The sequence below is a fragment of the Filicampus tigris genome, chromosome 6 (genome assembly GCF_054856515.1).
Source record: "Filicampus tigris isolate MCC_2025a chromosome 6, RoL_Ftig_1.0, whole genome shotgun sequence".
Lineage (NCBI taxonomy): Eukaryota > Metazoa > Chordata > Actinopteri > Syngnathiformes > Syngnathidae > Filicampus > Filicampus tigris.
The window spans coordinates 12849387-12867647 of record NC_141222.1 but is presented as its reverse complement, the minus strand read 5'-3'; the positions used below and the strand labels follow the sequence as shown (position 1 = coordinate 12867647).

At 39.4% G+C, this 18261-nt stretch overlaps 2 protein-coding genes across 7 annotated transcripts in view; both read left to right on the top strand.

Moving 5' to 3' along the window:
- Positions 1–1372: 1372 nt before the first annotated feature.
- Positions 1373–4499, top strand: atp5pd (ATP synthase peripheral stalk subunit d). Its single transcript, XM_086032961.1, has 6 exons — positions 1373–1499; positions 2518–2648; positions 3747–3843; positions 3959–4030; positions 4153–4215; positions 4314–4499. Exons 2-6 carry the CDS (start codon positions 2527–2529, stop codon positions 4443–4445), a joined length of 486 nt encoding a protein of 161 aa, XP_085889087.1. The 5' UTR covers positions 1373–1499; positions 2518–2526; the 3' UTR covers positions 4446–4499.
- Positions 4500–5306: 807 nt separating this feature from the next.
- Positions 5307–18261, top strand: part of pnpla6 (patatin-like phospholipase domain containing 6) — a 31912-nt gene continuing 18957 nt past the window's right edge. For 2 of the 6 annotated variants that reach the window (XM_086032957.1, XM_086032951.1), the window contains exons 1-19: positions 5307–5436; positions 9446–9534; positions 10356–10409; positions 10482–10569; positions 10678–10760; positions 10841–10932; positions 11006–11146; positions 11228–11387; positions 11589–11669; positions 11962–12090; positions 12248–12328; positions 13011–13146; positions 13307–13369; positions 13843–13943; positions 15139–15318; positions 16189–16266; positions 16379–16584; positions 16801–16932; positions 17047–17170. In XM_086032957.1, the coding sequence (XP_085889083.1) occupies positions 9487–9534; positions 10356–10409; positions 10482–10569; positions 10678–10760; positions 10841–10932; positions 11006–11146; positions 11228–11387; positions 11589–11669; positions 11962–12090; positions 12248–12328; positions 13011–13146; positions 13307–13369; positions 13843–13943; positions 15139–15318; positions 16189–16266; positions 16379–16584; positions 16801–16932; positions 17047–17170 (1977 nt within the window). In that variant the 5' untranslated portion in view covers positions 5307–5436; positions 9446–9486. Of the gene's footprint in view, positions 5437–5553; positions 5591–6050; positions 6104–9445; positions 9535–10355; positions 10410–10481; positions 10570–10677; positions 10761–10840; positions 10933–11005; positions 11147–11227; positions 11388–11588; positions 11670–11961; positions 12091–12247; positions 12329–13010; positions 13147–13306; positions 13370–13842; positions 13944–15138; positions 15319–16188; positions 16267–16378; positions 16585–16800; positions 16933–17046; positions 17171–18261 lie in introns of those variants that run through there. The other 4 variants (XM_086032953.1, XM_086032955.1, XM_086032956.1 and 1 more) reach the window with 4 other exon arrangements.

The window sequence follows — 18261 nt, the reverse complement described above, 5'->3', positions numbered from 1 at the left end:
TCATAATACAAATTTAAAGGAACATTTCAGTGTCGTATCAGTGGCAAAAATATGCATTTATTGTTATCTTAAGTCAAAAATAACGTGTACATTTCTCTGAGTCAAACTGTTCATGTAAATTGGAAATATGGAACATGACCATATTGAAAAATACAGACAAGAGGAAACATATTTTGTATTTTGCAAATAACTCGTGAAAACGTCACGCCACACTCACGTCAGCGGAATTTTAAAGTGTGGTGATCTCATGAGTTTACAAGGTGGGCAAACTATTGCCCATGGACCCCTGAGCCCACTTTGTTTTATAATTCAAAGGGAGCGTTTATTTTATTTATTATTATCATTTTATCCACTATTATATGAAGAATTCTGGAATACCGTTTCCCCTAAAGCTGCGTGGCTAATTAAAACGTAATAATTTTCTTTACTTTAAAAAATTCATTTATCTGATATCTGAATAATTTGTTGACCGATTTATTGTAAAGAAAATACAATTGAAATATAATTCAAATTAGATGGTTTAATTGTACATTTAACATTTTTCCTTTGACTAAATGGTTGGTTTATTATTAAAATTAATTTAAATAATACGATTTAAAAATAAGCATGAATATTTTTTCTAATTTCATTGTAAAGTATTTGATTTGTTAAATTAATGAAGCTATTTCCCCCTTATTATGTGATTATTTAAATGTATGAATCAATTTTAATATATTTTCATTGATTGATATCATAAGATAAATGGTTGATGTCATAAATCATTTCACAAAATAATGTACATTTAATATGTTTGTATTTATTGTATTAAACATCTGGTTCGTGTATTAATTGTAAACAACATAAAATAAGAACATAAATGGTTTTGCATATGCTTTTAAAATTACACATTTAATTAAATAATGTATTTTTTTTTTTTTACTGTAATTAAAATCCATCCATCCATTATCCAAACTGCTTACCATGACGACGGTCGTGTGCGTGCTGGAGCCTGCCCAGCTGTCTTCGGGCATTAGGTCGGGCACCTGAACTGGTTGCCACCAGCCAAACAAGTGAACAACCATTCACACTCAAAATAAATTTTGTGTTCCATTAACCTACCTTGCATGTTTTTGGAATGTGGGAGTAATCCGGAGTATACCCACGCAGGCACAAGGAGAGCATGCAAACTCCACACAGGAACCCCTGACCTTTGCACTGCGTGTCGTCCACCCTGTAGTTAAATTAATTATAAATATTACATTCAAAACGAATCTTTTTTTATTCATAAACTGATAACCTCTCCTGTACCCATCAATCCGTTTGAAAAATCTAATGGGGCCTTCCTTGAGCACAAATGTTTGCCCACTTGACACTTAACGCACAAGCGAGTGAACCGCAACGCTGTAGTTGTTCCATTCGACCAACAGAGGGCGATGACTAGCTCACTGCAGACCTGTTTTGTTCAAAGTAGAATCACTTCCGCTCCTCAGTCCTGTCACAGACTCCTTCGGTGAAGCGAGGTGAGGACGCAGCATCCACAGCCTATTTCCATGACGTAGCAGAGATAAATATGTTTTAAATAACGATCTTATGTGCACGTTTGTCCGTTGCATGTCCGTTCTTTGCAAACGTGAACTTGATGCCAATCGATTGTTGGCTAAAACCTTGTCGTTAGAAAAGCTCTTCTCTGACCTTGGCTAGCCAGCTAACAATGCTATCTTAGTTTTGCAGCCGATTTCAATTTCATGCCAAGGGCGAGGGAAGAAATGTGGCATGAATACAGTTAGTTCTCTCGTTTAGTTTACGTTTAACCGCTTTAGTGTTCTGCTAGATTCTCTCTCTATATATATCGCCGTTAAACGGACACGACACAATCTCTAGTTGTTAGGAGGATACTCACAACTTTAACATCAGCCCACCATTAAAAAGTAGTGTTTTGAGTAACAAGGATTCTTCCAAGCAGTGGACTTTGAGAGGTCATCAGGCTGGAAACGACCCCATTTCACTTAAAATATCTTAATATATGTATGCAAGCGACGTATAGCGACAGGCTGAGCAACTAAATGTTAATCCACTGGAGGGCAGAAGGTACAAAATTAACTCCTGCATCCACTTGGTTGGTGGGGTGCCATTCGATTTTTTCCTAATATATGTGACCTGGCTAAATACAGCTTGAGAAAACAACCTTAACAATGAAATGAGCAGTTTGGTGTCTCGCTGTTGGCAAACTCTCACATGGTTTACTGGCACGTTCTGATGAAAGACTGCCTGATGCGCTCATTTTAAATCTGTTACGCAATTCATCATGCTTACAGAAGAAATTTGAACGCTACATTTGTATGTTGTACTGTGCTAACCGAAGTTGTGTTCAGAGGTTTCTTTAATATTTAGAGTTAACTGATTATTTTTTTAAGTCTATTGTTAACTTTTAAATACTTGACCGGCGTTATCTAGCAACGCATGTATATCATAACAACACGTTTTGACTTCCTTCCGTCTATGCCCAAGATTTTCAATATGTTCAATTGTGTCTTTCAGATTGTGAAGATGGCAGGCCGCCGTGTAGCCCTGAAGGCCATTGACTGGGTGGCATTTGCTGAGCGTGTTCCACCCAACCAGAAGGGCATGTTCAATGCCCTGAAGACCCGCAGTGATGCAATTTCTGCTAAGTCAGTTAAATGTCATTACCATTGTTCTTTATTGTCAAGTATGATTTGTTCCTCCAACTTTTGCCATCTCTTGACAAAACTGATCAAATATCAAGGGGCCAAAAGGATTCCTAGTTTTTTTTTTTTTTGGGTGGCTGGATTGTATAGTTTTAAAGTTTAATTTTACTCTTAAGCAGTTGTGGTTGATATAAATTGTGGTCAGTTCCTACAAAAGCGTTAATGAATGAATGAATGAATGTATTTGTTAACCAAACATTATGCATCCAATTCAAACTGCATATAAATCTTTTGAATGTCCGTGCAAGCACAGAGCACAACCCTAACCATTGTTAGCATTGATGCTAGCTCTAATACAAGTTTAGCAGCTTCTTGATTGGTTGACCAATACCCAGTGAGAATCTCATAAAACTAAGGTTGCAATATTCTTATTACAGCCTGGCGTGCCACCAGTTTTTCAAGATTACAATTGGACAGCCGTTTTTCTTTGAGATGTAACTTTATCACTTTATTTTTCATGTCTCATTGGGTCCGCTTTAAGATCAATACATTTATTGCCTCAGTGGTACAGCAAAGTTTGATCACAAATTCCCAACATTTTATCTTATTATACTTACAATGGACCCCCCACTATTCATCTGGCATAGGGACCGGGTTGGCCCATGAATTGTGAAAATCTGCATATGATTAACGCCCAAATATTCCACAAAAGCAATATTTACTAGAATGCCTTGTTTCAACTAGTGGGCCTGCATAGAACATATTCTTGAAAAAAAATATGTTTGGGTTGACTTGACCCTTTAAGCAAACAATTTTTTGCAACACATGTTGGGGTGTTGGTACGCAAGCGTGGAACTGCCAGTGTCGAGTAACCATTTTTGACTGCAAAACTCGTTCAAACATATTTGGAAATATGTTTAAACATACTTGTTACAAAAGTAAACAATGTTAGTCATTTTTTTGGGGTGGTAATCTGACAGCATTGAGAATCATTTTAGCTCATTTGCCAGAGTTGTAAAAGGTTCCACTTTTGTTTGCATTTGCCTTTCTACCTAAACAACACATGCTCATTCCTATGTTTTCCTTCTTTTCTCCGACCAGACTAGCTTCCCTGCCAGAGTCTCCTGTTGCCATCGACTGGAGCTATTACAAGAGCGCTGTGGCCAAAGCTGGGATGGTTGATGAGTTTGAGAAGAAGGTAAATGGAACTACAAGTCAGCATTTAGGAAACAACTTTGAGCTTTTCTCAATCATTTAGATCTGCTAGAGTTGTTTGCTTTCCTGGTTACATCATTGTCTCCTCTTGTTTATAGTTCAAAGCACTTAAGATCCCTGAGCCTGTCGATACGCAGACAAGTGCCATCAACACGCAGGAGGCAGCGGCTGTAAGTGTGAACCTCAAATAGCGAATGCCATTACCAAACATTGTTCTGCATGGAATTGAGTGATCTTTTATGACATACATTTGTGTTCTCATGATTTCCCAACATTTGACTAACTTCACCAGGACAAGGATGCTATAGCTTACGTGGAAGCATCAAAAGCTCGCATCGCTCAGTATGAGATAGAGGTGAGAACGAGTACCTCATGAGCATCCTGAAGAAATCATTCATCAAACTCACTCACTCACTCACTGTCTGTCTGTCTGTCTTTCCTGTTTGCTAACAGTTGGATAAGTTCAAGAATATGATCCCCTTCGACCAGATGACCATTGAAGACCTCAACAACACCTTCCCCGAGACCAAGTTGGACATGGTCAAATATCCATATTGGCCCCACAAGCCCATTTCTGAACTGTGATAATCATTGACTTGACACTCACCTCATAATAAAAAAATACATGTTTTAAATGTATTATGTGTCTTTGGATGTATATATATTGTATGCACACGTTAAAATGCCGAGTGTTGCACAATCTCCCATTGTCAACATGAAGGTACAACATGTATGGTTTGTATGCTATATAATATATATCTCAGCCTGGAGAAAAATACTTTTTGACATCTGCTTATTCCTTTGCATACTTTACAGTGTTTGTATTGAAACATTATGCTATGTACTATGCAACATCTAATTGCACTTTTACAACACAGTTTGACATACTTAATTGAGGACGTGAAGATATTTCCGCTTTGTATTAATATTCAAATTGTTTTGGTCAATTTTATCTATTTGGGATGTACAGTGGAACCAGGCACCCACGGGTTCAACTATTTGCAGATATGTTTTCAGTAATCTGTTTTATTTACATTGTTATTTAATGGGAGAGAGACATACCCACTTTTTCATGGAAAATGCTTATTGGTCGTTTATTCCCGTTTTCCCCAAAATACACGAAAGAACTCTGTCTGTGAGGGAGTGAGGTATGTACTAAATGTTAACAGTTAAAACGAAATTTCCACTCAATTCCTGAGACCCATAAATGCATTATCCCTTTGCATGCTCATGAACGCGCTGCCGTACACTTAAAGCTACGACCCGGAAGTGGAAATCTTTCGTTTTCATCCAAAAGTAACATAATTGTTTTTATTGAGAATAACGCAATAAAAACGTACAACTCTTTTTGCAATAAAACGCAACAGTAATGTGTTATAACGCAATATTTACATCGGTGTTGGTTTATGTTGAGCCCCTTGCCAATTCACGCACTGTGGTTGGTCCATTTTTGCAGCTTCTGAGTTGTTGATTGGTTTAGCGTCTTGCGGAAGAATAAAGGAGGAGTTTATCAAATATGAGTTCTGTTCGGTTATTTGACAGTCATTGAAGAAAATTCTGGAGCCCACCAGTTCAGGTAAATCCCCCTCTCCTACTAACTTTGGTTGCAAGTGCTTTCACGTATGTATATGTTCGTATAGATTTGATGTATCTGAGTCGTACTATTGGCCGCCGCGAGTTTACCATATGGGGAAAAGCGAATGGTGCAAAGTACAGCTCACCGTCCCAGTGTGAGTAACTGTGATTTTTATCTGAATGCGTAATGTCTGTGAGATGGAAAGGCAATAATGCGACCCAAATGAATACCTGCTAATGCGTGAGTATTCGTTGTTATCTATCAAGCGGAATGCCGATAGTGGACCGCTAGCTTATGTTTTGGCGACCAGTGTTAGCTACCATGCACGACGTTACCAATGGGACAAGCAGTCGGGTGCCCTCTACCCTGAATGTAGAGAAGCTGCTTGCCAGGGTTTCCAATTTCAAACGCATCAATATCACTAGGGAATCACTCAAATTTAAACAGAGCAGTGCCCCTCCTTCCGTGTTGTTCTCATTATGCAACAGTCACCTATAGGTAATCAGGGAGGGGGTAGCTCTACGAGCTAACAGTGCTAATTTAGAGGGGCTAAATATAGCATCGATGTCGGTTCTCGTGCAGGTGTGTTCCACTGATTGTATTTGTTGTTTTAGGCCCTACCTACCCTTTGTGATTAAAACGAGACCAGACAGTTAATTAACAAGAGGTCAGTAAGGCAACATCTCAGGGGGTGCAAATTAAGCAGAACTATTTTGGCTACTAGAGGGGAAATATGAGCTAACGCCTGCTTACAGGTTCACCTTTCTAGTGCTGTACACATGCTCTTATTTACTTTTTGCTGTCATTTGATCATATCACAAGGTCACTTAACCTTGATGTCTTTGTGTGTACTCAAATGCTATGCTCTGTTTTTGCAAGCTTTCACTGGGGCGGTGGGGGTTGTCCCACATTAAGTCCAGTCTCATGTAGGCTCAAACACTGTCTAATCTGCTAACTAACCATACATTACAAATCCCAGTGAGTGTGTACACAGGCATGTTTGTGTTAGCATCTTCTCTGTACAGTAGTGTCACTGTCAACACTAGCTTTGTTTCAAAGAGAACAAAAGATGTTGGCATCTATGGAGGGAGGCACAGCTTGGAGGAAAGAGGCTGACTCTTGCCAAGTTACACACATTCACATTTCAAACCCAAAAGCAAACATCGTGTTTCAACAGACAATCAGCACAATAGAAAGTGCACTTTGGAGCATAGATGCAGATGGTCACTTCCTCCAAAACAGTAATTGCAAACAACGGCTGCTATTGATTTCCATTAACTGACATCTGTTGTCATTTGCATTAAGTGCAAGGTCAGTTAGATTTCACTGCAGTATTCCCATTTCCTTTCTAAATTGCACAACTCTTATCAGACCCAGTTACAGCAGGTACACTAAGTACAAGCGCTCCACCACCTTTAAAGCTTCTTCTTTGAGGGATATTGGAGTTAAGGGCCGGCAGATGACGCTTCCTCTCTCGCTGTATTGTAGCAGCATCCTGTCCGGAGGGTTATTTTGTCACTGCCTCTTACTTCATGCAACATGACACTCCCCCTCAGCCTTTTAGTAATTCAATTTGATCTCTAGACAGCAGTTCAGTGACATTAAGCCATCCGCTGATGCTCAAGATTCAGCAGGAAGTGCATCAGGAATGTCATGATGCAGCTGATGCCAGCCTGTGGTGCTGCTTCATGTTGAGTACATACAAGTACTGAATGCAGACAGGGTTAGTTCACATATCAACAAAATTGATACTACATTTGAAGATACCGGTGTTGAGGTGAAACAAGCCAGGAGTCCTATCATCACAAATGCAATTATGCAATCACTGCAGACATACTAAGCCTAGGCAGACTTTGGGCAATAAGATGGGAGTCTGACTGACAGACAAGATGTTTGTCTCAAAACAGGCAGTTCGCTATGACTCTAGGCTAACAATTGCTTGGCTTGACAGATTTGTCCACAGGCACACGCTTATTGTCCCACAGACTCCCACCTATACCGCATATGCCTGCATCAGCTAACTCAGGCTGGTATTTTGCAGGCTGGATAAATTGGTAAATAACTATATCATGTCATAATGAAATAATTTTACTTTATCGAGCACTAGCAGAGGTTACTGGCTGCTCTCCGGAAAATCCACTCTATATCCATATTGTTGCATACAACTTGATTTCAAACCAAAGTTTAGTATTAAGTCTGCAGTTTGGTATTTAAACCATATTTTTAGTCTTTGTCATATTGGCTATTGTCACTCTTTTGATGCCTTCAAAGCTTTCGCCTCATTTGAAATGGTCCGTTGTATTTTCGAGGAAGATCATTTGGGGAACGTTAACGTACTGTATATCAACATTTTTTTTTTTGACATCCGTTTACAATTATTACCGCTTCTCCACATTTTCTCTCTTTTTCATTTTTTTTTCAAGGCAGTGGTCCATCCACTCACACAAACATGAGTAATCTTTTGAATCCATTTGCATCACTTCTCCTCACAGTTATCTTACAAGCCACACACTAGTTGCATGACTTTGCGTGTACAACATAAACAGTCACACACTCCTCTCACCAAGACTCCCTGTCAAAACCTTTCCCCCACTTAAAAGTGCAGCCATTCTTGCTTGTACAGTACAACCTCTGCTTTAAACTCTGCTAGATTTTAACGTAATTTGTTTTTCCCCCTCTACCTTAACACTCTGAGATGTTCCCCCATGATAAATGAAACATATTATTATTATTACAATCCCTAACTTATTATTATTATTATTATTATTATCTAACAATCCCTCTGTCATACAGAAATGTCACTCCCCACTCATTTTATTTCCTTTCTCTTTTTATCACAGCTGTTTCCAACACACAACAGTCATGCTCATAACATCACCGCAATGTAGACCAAACATTTCAATTCAAGACGTCCATTGCACGTCTCACCACCGCAATCTGACACTCAAAATTCAGAACATAAAGAAAACGCTTTGTCTCCACGCTACTTGACAATAATCGAATATCACACAATCCACAAAAAAGTCAGCAAAAAATCAAATACTCATAAGAGACGATTACAATATAAACAACGCGTACAGAATCAAATGAAACACTATCAATGACACTCAGAAGGCATGTGCAATCCGCACGTCAAAAGCAACTCAAAATAGACAATTTAATGCATGCCAGTTTTCGAACAAGGTTACAATTATTGACAAAAGCATATACTATTCCACAACTTGACTATCCCAAGTATTGATAATAACTGGCGGCCCGGACAATCCTCGATCGACCTTTCCCGTGAACTCTATAAGTATGTCACTGGGCAATCACTACAGCAATACGTTCCTGAATTTCAGAGCATTCAACACTATTTTCGGCCACGCTCTCCAACTCTACAATATCATAGAAGCACCATCTGGAGATTTTGTGTAAACAGGAACTCCCACTCTCTGAAATACAGGAATCAGACAAAGTCCGAAAGGCCGCCAAAGGGCGCTGTTGAAGATGCAACCCTCACATATATAGTGTTGTGCTGACAGATAAGTCTAATCAAAAATGCCGGTTCTGATCTTCTCCATCTATGGTTTATCACTTCAAGGACCAGTTCGTCTGGCTGCAGAACATCCTTGGTTCCAAGTTCTCCTACCCCTGTCAGACATGCCTCAAAGCCACGTTCCATTCCACTAGACAAAGTTGTATGCATGCACCTATGTGAATGCCTGTGTGTGCTACACAAGACACAAAGAGTTTTCTTTCTTCCCTTATGATTGATTGTTATGTGACTGCTTATGTGTAATGACATTTAGCTGTTTGTGTGTGATGACCATAAATGTGTAATGCAATTACCGTCTGATCAACATATGGCTAACATGTTGGCTAATATAAAGCTATCCGTCTGTAATTACCAGCCTGATTCTAGTACGGGACATATCCTTCGGCTATTAAGGCTTTAGGGTGTTTGCATTTTGAGTTACTGCTGTAACAATATGTTGTAACCATGATGTTTCCCGTGGTTTTGTTCCAGAGGCCTTTTATGGATCACCCCTATGAAGAAACAGGGTTACAATGGGACAGAGTACCTCGGAACAAGAGGTCCAAACAGATGGTCCAGAGGTTGGTTTATCATGCAGCCACTGAAAATTTGTTGTTGTTGTTTTGTCCTGAAAAATGCCCAAGTAGTAAGTATACAGTATCACTTAAATGAAAAAAAAAAATCCACATAACTTATATACTGTACTGTATATCCAAGTTTATAGTTTTGGTGCACATGCTGTCCTTGCTCTCACCATCTGTCAGCACTACTCTCAGTATCCAAAGAGTCCAGCTTTGTCATTTGATGCACAAGCCTTTGCTCCTCACACACGTATCTCCTTATAGTAGGCACTTAGTGTAATTGACCGGAATGCTACAAAACCTGTACTGCCTCTTTTTCAATTAAGACTTGCCAATTTTGATGTTACGGATTTCGAGACAAATGTATTCTTAGAAGGATAGAAAAGACTGATTCTTATGTGTAGGATAGCTTTCTTTAAATGCGCTTCTTTTTTATCACATTACTTTTGCTTTTGATGTTTTGCTGAAGGATGGCCTAGTGTAGCTCTCTGCTCGAATCTCCGTTCAGGCCCTCCTGTGTGGACTTTGCATGTTTTCCCAGTATTTGTGTGGGTTTTCTCCGGGCACTCCGGCTTCCTCCCATGTTCCAAAAGCATCCAGGTTCATGGTTGTTTGTGTGGAGTGAGTGGGTGACCTCGATTTCTTTTTAAATATAGAAACACCGTTTTGCTCTTCATAGGGCTACACAATAATAGCACTGCATTTGAAGCAGAAATCTGGCAGTTACTTGTAAACTTCTTTGCACGTGAGAGCCCGCAAGTGAAACTTTGAGATGGGACAATAACCCGATTATCTTCATGTCACCCCATTGTTTGGAGCAGGACAAGTTTAATGACATCAAGTCATTTGTGGAGGAGGAGCTCCAGACAAGCATGGTAAGTGTTGTTATTCAGTGGAGTCTGTCCTTATGACTAATGCAGCTAAAACTGACGTTTTGTTTTCTTCAGATGATGGGGATTGTGATTGGTGCTGGCGTTGCCATAGTCCTCATTGCCACCCTCATCTTCTTCATCCTGCGGCGGATCCACCTAAGAAGTCAGTAGTCGCTTGTGATAATTTTCTTGCATGAACTTACTCAATCATTACACAAAGTTACAACTTGTATGTGTTTCTATTAGTAAGATATGTTGTTGTCGTTGACAGACCTCGAAGCACAGGAGGCTCCCAAGTACCGCTTTCGTAAGAGGGACAAAGTCATGTTCTATGGGCGAAAGATCATGCGTAAAGTAAGCTTTGCTCACAGGAATTCAAAGCCTCAGGAATTGTCCTTCTCATTCCCTCTGATATCACTGTTATTTCTCCAAAGGTCTCCCAGTCTACCTCCTCCCTGGTGGGTACATCCTCCTCCTCTCGGCCGCGCCTGAAAAAGAAGCAGAAGATGCTCAACATTGCCAAAAAGTACAAAAATGCTTATTCTCGTAAAGCACAACTGCTCTTCTGACATCTCATCCCAAGCGGTCTCCATTTGCAGGATCCTGCGCTTTAAGAAGGAAGTGCCTACGTTGCAGGCCAAGGAGCCTCCTCCCTCCGTACTGGAGGCAGATCTTACTGAATTTGACGTGGCCAACTCTCACCTTCCTTCTGAGGTGCTTTATATGCTTAAAAATGTCCGGTAGGTTGAGCACTATCACACAGCTCATGTGAACAAAATGCCTCCTGAATTGAAGTCTCATTATTTGACTTTTCATTGCAGTGTGCTGGGCCACTTTGAGAAGCCCCTCTTTCTAGAGCTCTGCAAGCACATGGTGTTTGTACAGTTCCAGCAAGGGGAGTATGTATTCAGGCCGGGCCAGCCAGACAGCAGCATCTACGTGGTTCAAGATGGAAAACTAGAATTGTGCCTTACTGGAACGGTATGCACAGAAGTTGTCTATTGCTGTGAAGTTGTTGTTAGCGCACAACATTGTTACTTCCATGCAGCAAGAATGGAATGGAAAGAACATAACACAGAAAGCTAGAGGAGCGTTATGGCAGTTTGCTCCGCTTTCAGCTCAGACTTCACAACACTCTTTGAATATTGAACAGGTTGTTGTGGTCTCTTTCTTTTCTTCCAGGATGGCAAAGAAAGTGTGGTGAAGGAGGTTTTCCCTGGAGACAGTGTCCACAGCCTCCTCAGCATTCTGGATGTCATCACGGTATGTTACGAGCAGGTTTCTGACATGCATGTGCAGGAATACAGACACGGTCACCCATAAAAGTATAAAAGTTGCACCATAAAACAAATAGGAGAGTAGCTTCATACTGCTTTGAATTTCTCGCCAAATGATATATATACTGTCATGTTTATCTTTTAATTACACAAATTGATCCTATGTTATGTTGATTTGATTTAAATGAATAGTATTCAACCTCTTTATATGTACACGTTAAAAAACCAAAAAAAAAACCAACAACAACTATTTTTTTTTGTTGATTTTGTCTGTCCAGGGCCACCAGAAGCCTTACAGAACAGTGTCGGCACGGGCAGCTGAGGTCTCCACTGTTCTTCGTTTACCAGTCGAGGCCTTCCTGTCTATATTTGAGAAGTACCCTGAAAGTCTGGTCCGGGTAGTACAGGTGAGGTTTGTCCTCCGTAGATTCAAATTTTGAGTCCGCATGCCCATATTTTCATGCTTTATTTTTTTAATAGATCCAATGTAAGTTCTTTCACTGTATGACTTTATTCACCAGATATGTTTTGGGTAAACTCATCTGTCAAGCTTCCATCTTTCAGATTATCATGGTTCGTCTCCAGAGAGTTACAGTCTTGGCCCTTCACAACTACCTGGGTCTAACAAATGAGCTCTTCAGTCATGTGAGTTAATAACGCACACCCAAGAATAGGGCTGGGCGATTATGGAGAAAAATAATAATCACAATTATTTTGATTGATTGATATGTTAATATATGCATTTGAGTATTGTAATATTACCAGTGTGTGTGTGTTCCTACTGTGTTTGTGTGTGTGACTATTCGTTACTTGAAGCAATATCACTTCCAGAAGTTGCTGCTGATTTCCTGTTAGCATGTCAATGCGATTTTTACCTTGGCTTTAGCTTTAGCATTGGCGACATTAGCATGTCTTGTATTTAAATGTACAATGTGTTTTTAATTCTTTTTGTGGTGTGTTTGATTTTACAGACTACTCTGATTGGGGTGTCATTAAACAGATTAAAGCACGCTGACGGAGTGCAGTATCACATAACATATCACTCACTGTGCAAGAAACATGGTGCATACAGGGTACATTCACGTCGAGTATTTAAAAAAAAAAAAAAAAAACAGCACCGTTAGGGACATCCACCGTTTTTCTCATGTTTTTAACATGGCGAGAATCCGAAATCGAAATCACGTTTAATTTTTAATTAAATGCCCTGCCCTACTCAGGTGCACTGTAAGCATTCATGTATCATTATTATGCATTACTAAGGTTCGAACTTCTGTCTGTCTCTCTATTTCTCTTGTATCTTTTGTCTCACGTGCACACCATATGACAGGAATTGCATCCCTCACGTCAGCCACCTCCATCTCCTCACCCGACCCGCACCAGTCCCATTCGCCACGGCAAGCGCTTTGGCAGCCTGACAGTGCCTGAGGAGCAACGCGAAGCTGCGATAAAAGGTGATTTAGCTGGTAAGGTGAGACTGGAGGCTTTGAAATGTGTTTCAAAGACCATCCACTACCAATATGTGATACGAAGAAAATCAATTACATATTTATGGCTTACACTTTTTTCCTTTTACATTTAATCTTGGTGGCCTATTCAACTGCCATTTCTTGTTGTATATAATAGGAGATCAAGCCAAGGATGGAGCTACCCTTTGTAGGACCATCTCCATGCCTGTGGATATTGCTGGTGAGCTATTTTTCTTTGTTTTATGTTGTGCGAAATCTTTCTGAAACAGTGTGTCTGAGTGGAAAGCTTTGTGTAAATACTTTTTAAGGTAAGCTATCTAATACATGGTACTTATTGAAATATATTTTTTTTATATTTGGGATTGGTATTTGGCAAGAAATGTACCCATTATCCACAACACCATTATCAATTCTCTATAGCAGTGTTTTCCAACCTCTATTGAGCCAACACACATACATATTTAGAAAAATCTCATCGCACATCACCTAACAAAAATGCCCCAAAAAGCATATGTACTGAAATAATAATCATCTTGTCTCAATTTACTCACAAATGCACTGAGTCAGCAGGCAATCTGTTTTTAACCGACTGAATTGTCTATTTTTACATCTCTGTTAGCTTGCAGCCACATGCTGTTTGGACAGCACGTCATAATGGACTGAAATGTTTAATGTGTACTTCTGTCAGTGCAGGTATACAGAAAGGTCTGAGATCAGACTTTGACATGGCGTATGAAAGGGGACGGATCTCTGTGTCTGCAGAAGACGGCAACACCCTGCCCAACTTTACTCGGGTCAGTGTGCAGTACTTTATACATTTTAACCAGTGATAAATGTGTTGATTTTATTTATTCTAGATTAGGGGTGGGCGATATGACGATATTAGATCGTTAAGGGGTTTAACATGTTGACGATCTCATGAAGCCGAAAGATCGTTTGATCGTCTACAGGGCACATTCTATACAGTTTAGCTCTATGGTGGCTCAATGCCGCTGACGCATACCCAACCAACCAATCACAGCACGCACAGTGACACTCCCCACCTCCCTGTTTGTTTGTATAAAAAAATAAAAATAAAAATAAAACTTCCTGTTTGGAAGCTATAGCGGAAAGTCATTACGAGGCAGAGTTGGTCCCGAAAAGAAACTCCACATCCACAGTGTCGATTTGGTTTGCCTTTTCCTCAGAGGAGAATGCGCAAACCAATTATTTGCAAAGTTTGCAGAGACTCTGTTTGGACGTCAGATGGCAACACGATAAACCTGTTTTAATCACTTGCGGAGACAGAGACAGCACCCAAAAAAGCTACGCCGACAGCAAATGGAGATCTGACACATGGTAGCCAGAGGCAGCCGCTAGCTCCAAGCTAACACAACCCACGGTAACAGAGTCATTTAACAAGGGCACTCCATATGAAAAAACAAGCAAGCGGTGTAAAGAAGTAACTGAGGCAGTGACTTATTACTTTGCTGAAGACATGATTCCCATTAAAACTGCGGAAAACGGGGGAATTAAAAGACTCTTCAAAGTGCGAGACCCGCGTTACAAGCTGTGTTTTTATGTTTACGTTATGTTACCTTTTATGTTTAAATTCACTGCACATTTTGATAAAAATTGTCCCTATTCAAATTAAAACCTGTTCACAAAGCTTAGCTGGTTTAAAATGTTTTTTTTTTTTCTTTTACAGTTTTATATACATTTTAAATATGTTTAACATGAGGAAAATGGTCAAAAAGGTGCAAATTAGCCCCCAAAAAAACGATGTAAAAAAAGAATCATGATTAAAATCATGATCGTAATTTTATTTTTCTAGAAATCGTGATATGATATTTATCGCCCACCACTATTCTAGATCATAAAATCGAAAGCATTTGTGTAATTACCGTGGAAATTATGTTAACAAAGTCACTGTTGCATGTTATAGATTCCCTCACCGCTATCAGTGAATTCTCATTTGAGGCTTATTAAACATATTGCGGATCATGGCAGTCTATTTCCCAGGACCAGCGGGAGAAGAAGGTGACAGTGGATGAGGTTCCTTCAGGGATTTACCTGTATCCAGAGGAAGAGACAGGGGTGGATAATATTTTCACAACTGTAACCTGTCGATCCAGTTCAGCATTGTTTGAGGATGCACAGAAAGAGGTCCTGAAGCTCATGAGGATTGAGGTATATATCTCTTAAATTGTGATTTTCCCATTGAAACCGGGGACAGTAATAACAAATGCCTTCCTGAGATGTAGAGAATTTATTTAAAGTCTTGCTCCTTTTGCTCCATGTAAAACTGGGCATTTTCCAGGGGCTTCCTATCTTTTCACGTCCACAGTCCACTCAGCTCAATTTTATTTATTTATAGAGCTCTTTAAAACAACCATTGCTGCACACAGTGTTGTACATGAAGTAAAAAAACAGTCATACTGTACAATAACAAAGAGAGTCTAAAAACAACACACCTATAACGCAAATACAACAAACACTAAAACAATGCAAAGTCTCATGCTGAGTCAAAAGCCATAGAAAAAAAATACTTTTAAGAGGAGTTTTGAAAATGCCTAACATTTTACGGAAGGTCATTTCAAAGGGAGGGCAACAAAGAATTATACTGGGAAATGGAATTGGGGGAAACATATTGTTTTGTAAAGTCCATTTGAGAAACTGACAAATCTACGGTAACTATTTGCCTACGGATTGAGAAATAAATCACTTGCTGCATGAATGAGCTGATTGACATTAATGACCCTGCAGCATCTTCTTAATGCTGAAAGCAGGTCAGTCAGCAGGCCCCCTATATAGGTGCAGTACACTGTTATTTACACACACACTCACAGACAGAAACGTTTGACGACAATTTCAGTGGGAATCCGTTTATCCATTTGGGGCAAAAATATGCACCTGTGTGAGTAGCTAATGCTTCACTTACTAAGCACAAGCTTTGTTGAAATCAAATCAGTAGATTACTCAGTAAATCCGATAGTGTTCCTTATTAATGTTTATTGTTCCTATTTATTTATTTTTTACAATAAATCCTTTCCATCCCAGGACCCCTCTCTGTTAAATGGGAAAGTTACTTTACATCATGCTAAAGCTGGAGCTGTCTTGGCCAGACAGGGAGACCAGGTAACGATCACAATGCAAATACAGCAGTCTCTCTTTAGTTTAAAAAGGAATATCGTAAATAAAATCATATGATGCTTGCTTTCTTTTTCCCCTCCTCTCTTCGCTCTCCAAGGATGTGAGTCTGCACTTTGTCCTGTCTGGATGCCTGCATGTCTATCAGCGGATGATAAATAAGCAGGAAGCCGTCTGCCTGTTTGTGACCCACCCAGGGGAGATGGTGGGACAGCTCGCTGTGCTTACTGGAGAGCCTCTTATTTTCACCATCAAGGCCATACGAGACTGTACTTACCTCAAGATTTCAAAATCTGATTTCTATGAGTGAGTGTTTTGAACATGCAACATTTGGAAGCAAGCAAACAAACAAATAGGTCTCCTGAAAGAATACTGCCTGATTGAGTCCTAACAAGGGTGCATTAATACAGCGATACATACAGCATAGTTCTGTGAAGCATGAGTCAACTCTTGAACTGAACCGTAATTTAAAGCTTTCACTTTGTTTTGCAACTTTATCAATTCTGTGATTCCATTGCTCAGGATTATGAGGGAGCAGCCCAGCGTGGTGCTGAGTGCAGCGCACACTGTGGCCATCCGTATGTCACCATTTGTCAGACAGATGGACTTTGCTATTGACTGGATGGCTGTGGAAGCGGGTAGAGCACTCTATAGGTACTCTAGTCCATCTTTTTCCGGTGTACATGCATTGCTGTCAAAGTTTATTCAATCACATAAATGTAATTGGAACATATACACATACAGTATGTGTTTTTTGTCTACACACAGACAGGATGATAAGTCAGACTGCACATATATCGTTTTGAATGGACGTCTGCGTTCAGTCATCCGCAAGGCAAATGGCAAGAAAGAACTAGTCGGGGAATATGGACGAGGAGACCTTATTGGAGTGGTGAGTTTCCTTTCAATGAACTATTGGATCGTGAATAGCAGATATAAAAGCTGTGCACACCGCTGTTCGAATGCCAGGTTTTTGTGATGTATAAAAAAAAAAAAAGAGACCAATATAAATAATGAAAAAAATATTTTCCACCATTATTGTGTCCCATAACTTATACAACAACATTGAAAAATAAAACCTTTTACAACGTGTAGAAGAAGTAAACAGCTCAGTGTTTTTTTTTTTTTCAAATTAAGTGGGCATAATTGCCACATCCAGATGTGCCACACTGACAGACTTGAATGAATGCGGAAGCTGTCACTTGTTGACAGACATGTTGAACTTTTTGTAATGTAAATAAATCATTAATCAGTAAAGAATGGCTCCTCAGAGGAGAGAAACTGCTAAAGAAAATGTTATTGGATGTGTGCTCTTCCTCTCACGTTTTGTATTTTTATTGTATTTTTATTAAATATGACCTTGATTTATGAGCGGTTCAAGTTGCAAACAGGCTCACAAAACCAATTAAGTTCGTAACTTGAGGTCCCAATGGATTAATTTGAGGGTGCGCATATTTTCTTAACCAGGTCATTGTTTGCTGATCATTTTTACTCTCAAAGGATTTCAGTTTGTTTTCCGATTGAGTGTTGCACAGCATGGGTTATAGGTCACATTAAAAGTTTTAAAATGATTTATCTTGGTCTCATTTGTGGTTTCTTTTTTTTTTTTTTAATTTCTTTTTTTTACATCACAAAAACCTGGTATTTTAGCGGAGGTTCTTAGACTTCTTATTTTCACTGTAATTCTAATCCGTAGCACTGTATGCCAGTTCCACAGCTACATATTTGTTTACCATTCATGAACTTGAACATTATGGAGAACAGTTGTAGACATTTTTATTTCGTTTTAATTAGTCTGTCATTCACATTGCGACATTTGGGTTGCACAATTAAAAATGCTTGAGTAAATTGTGACGCACATTACATGAAACCTTTAAATTTAATATCTGACTATGAAACTTGTGTTAAGAGCTTGAAGCCATAGCAAAACAAACAGTCATGGTTACTATTATGCCAAAGAATACTAGCAATATCCATGTGCTT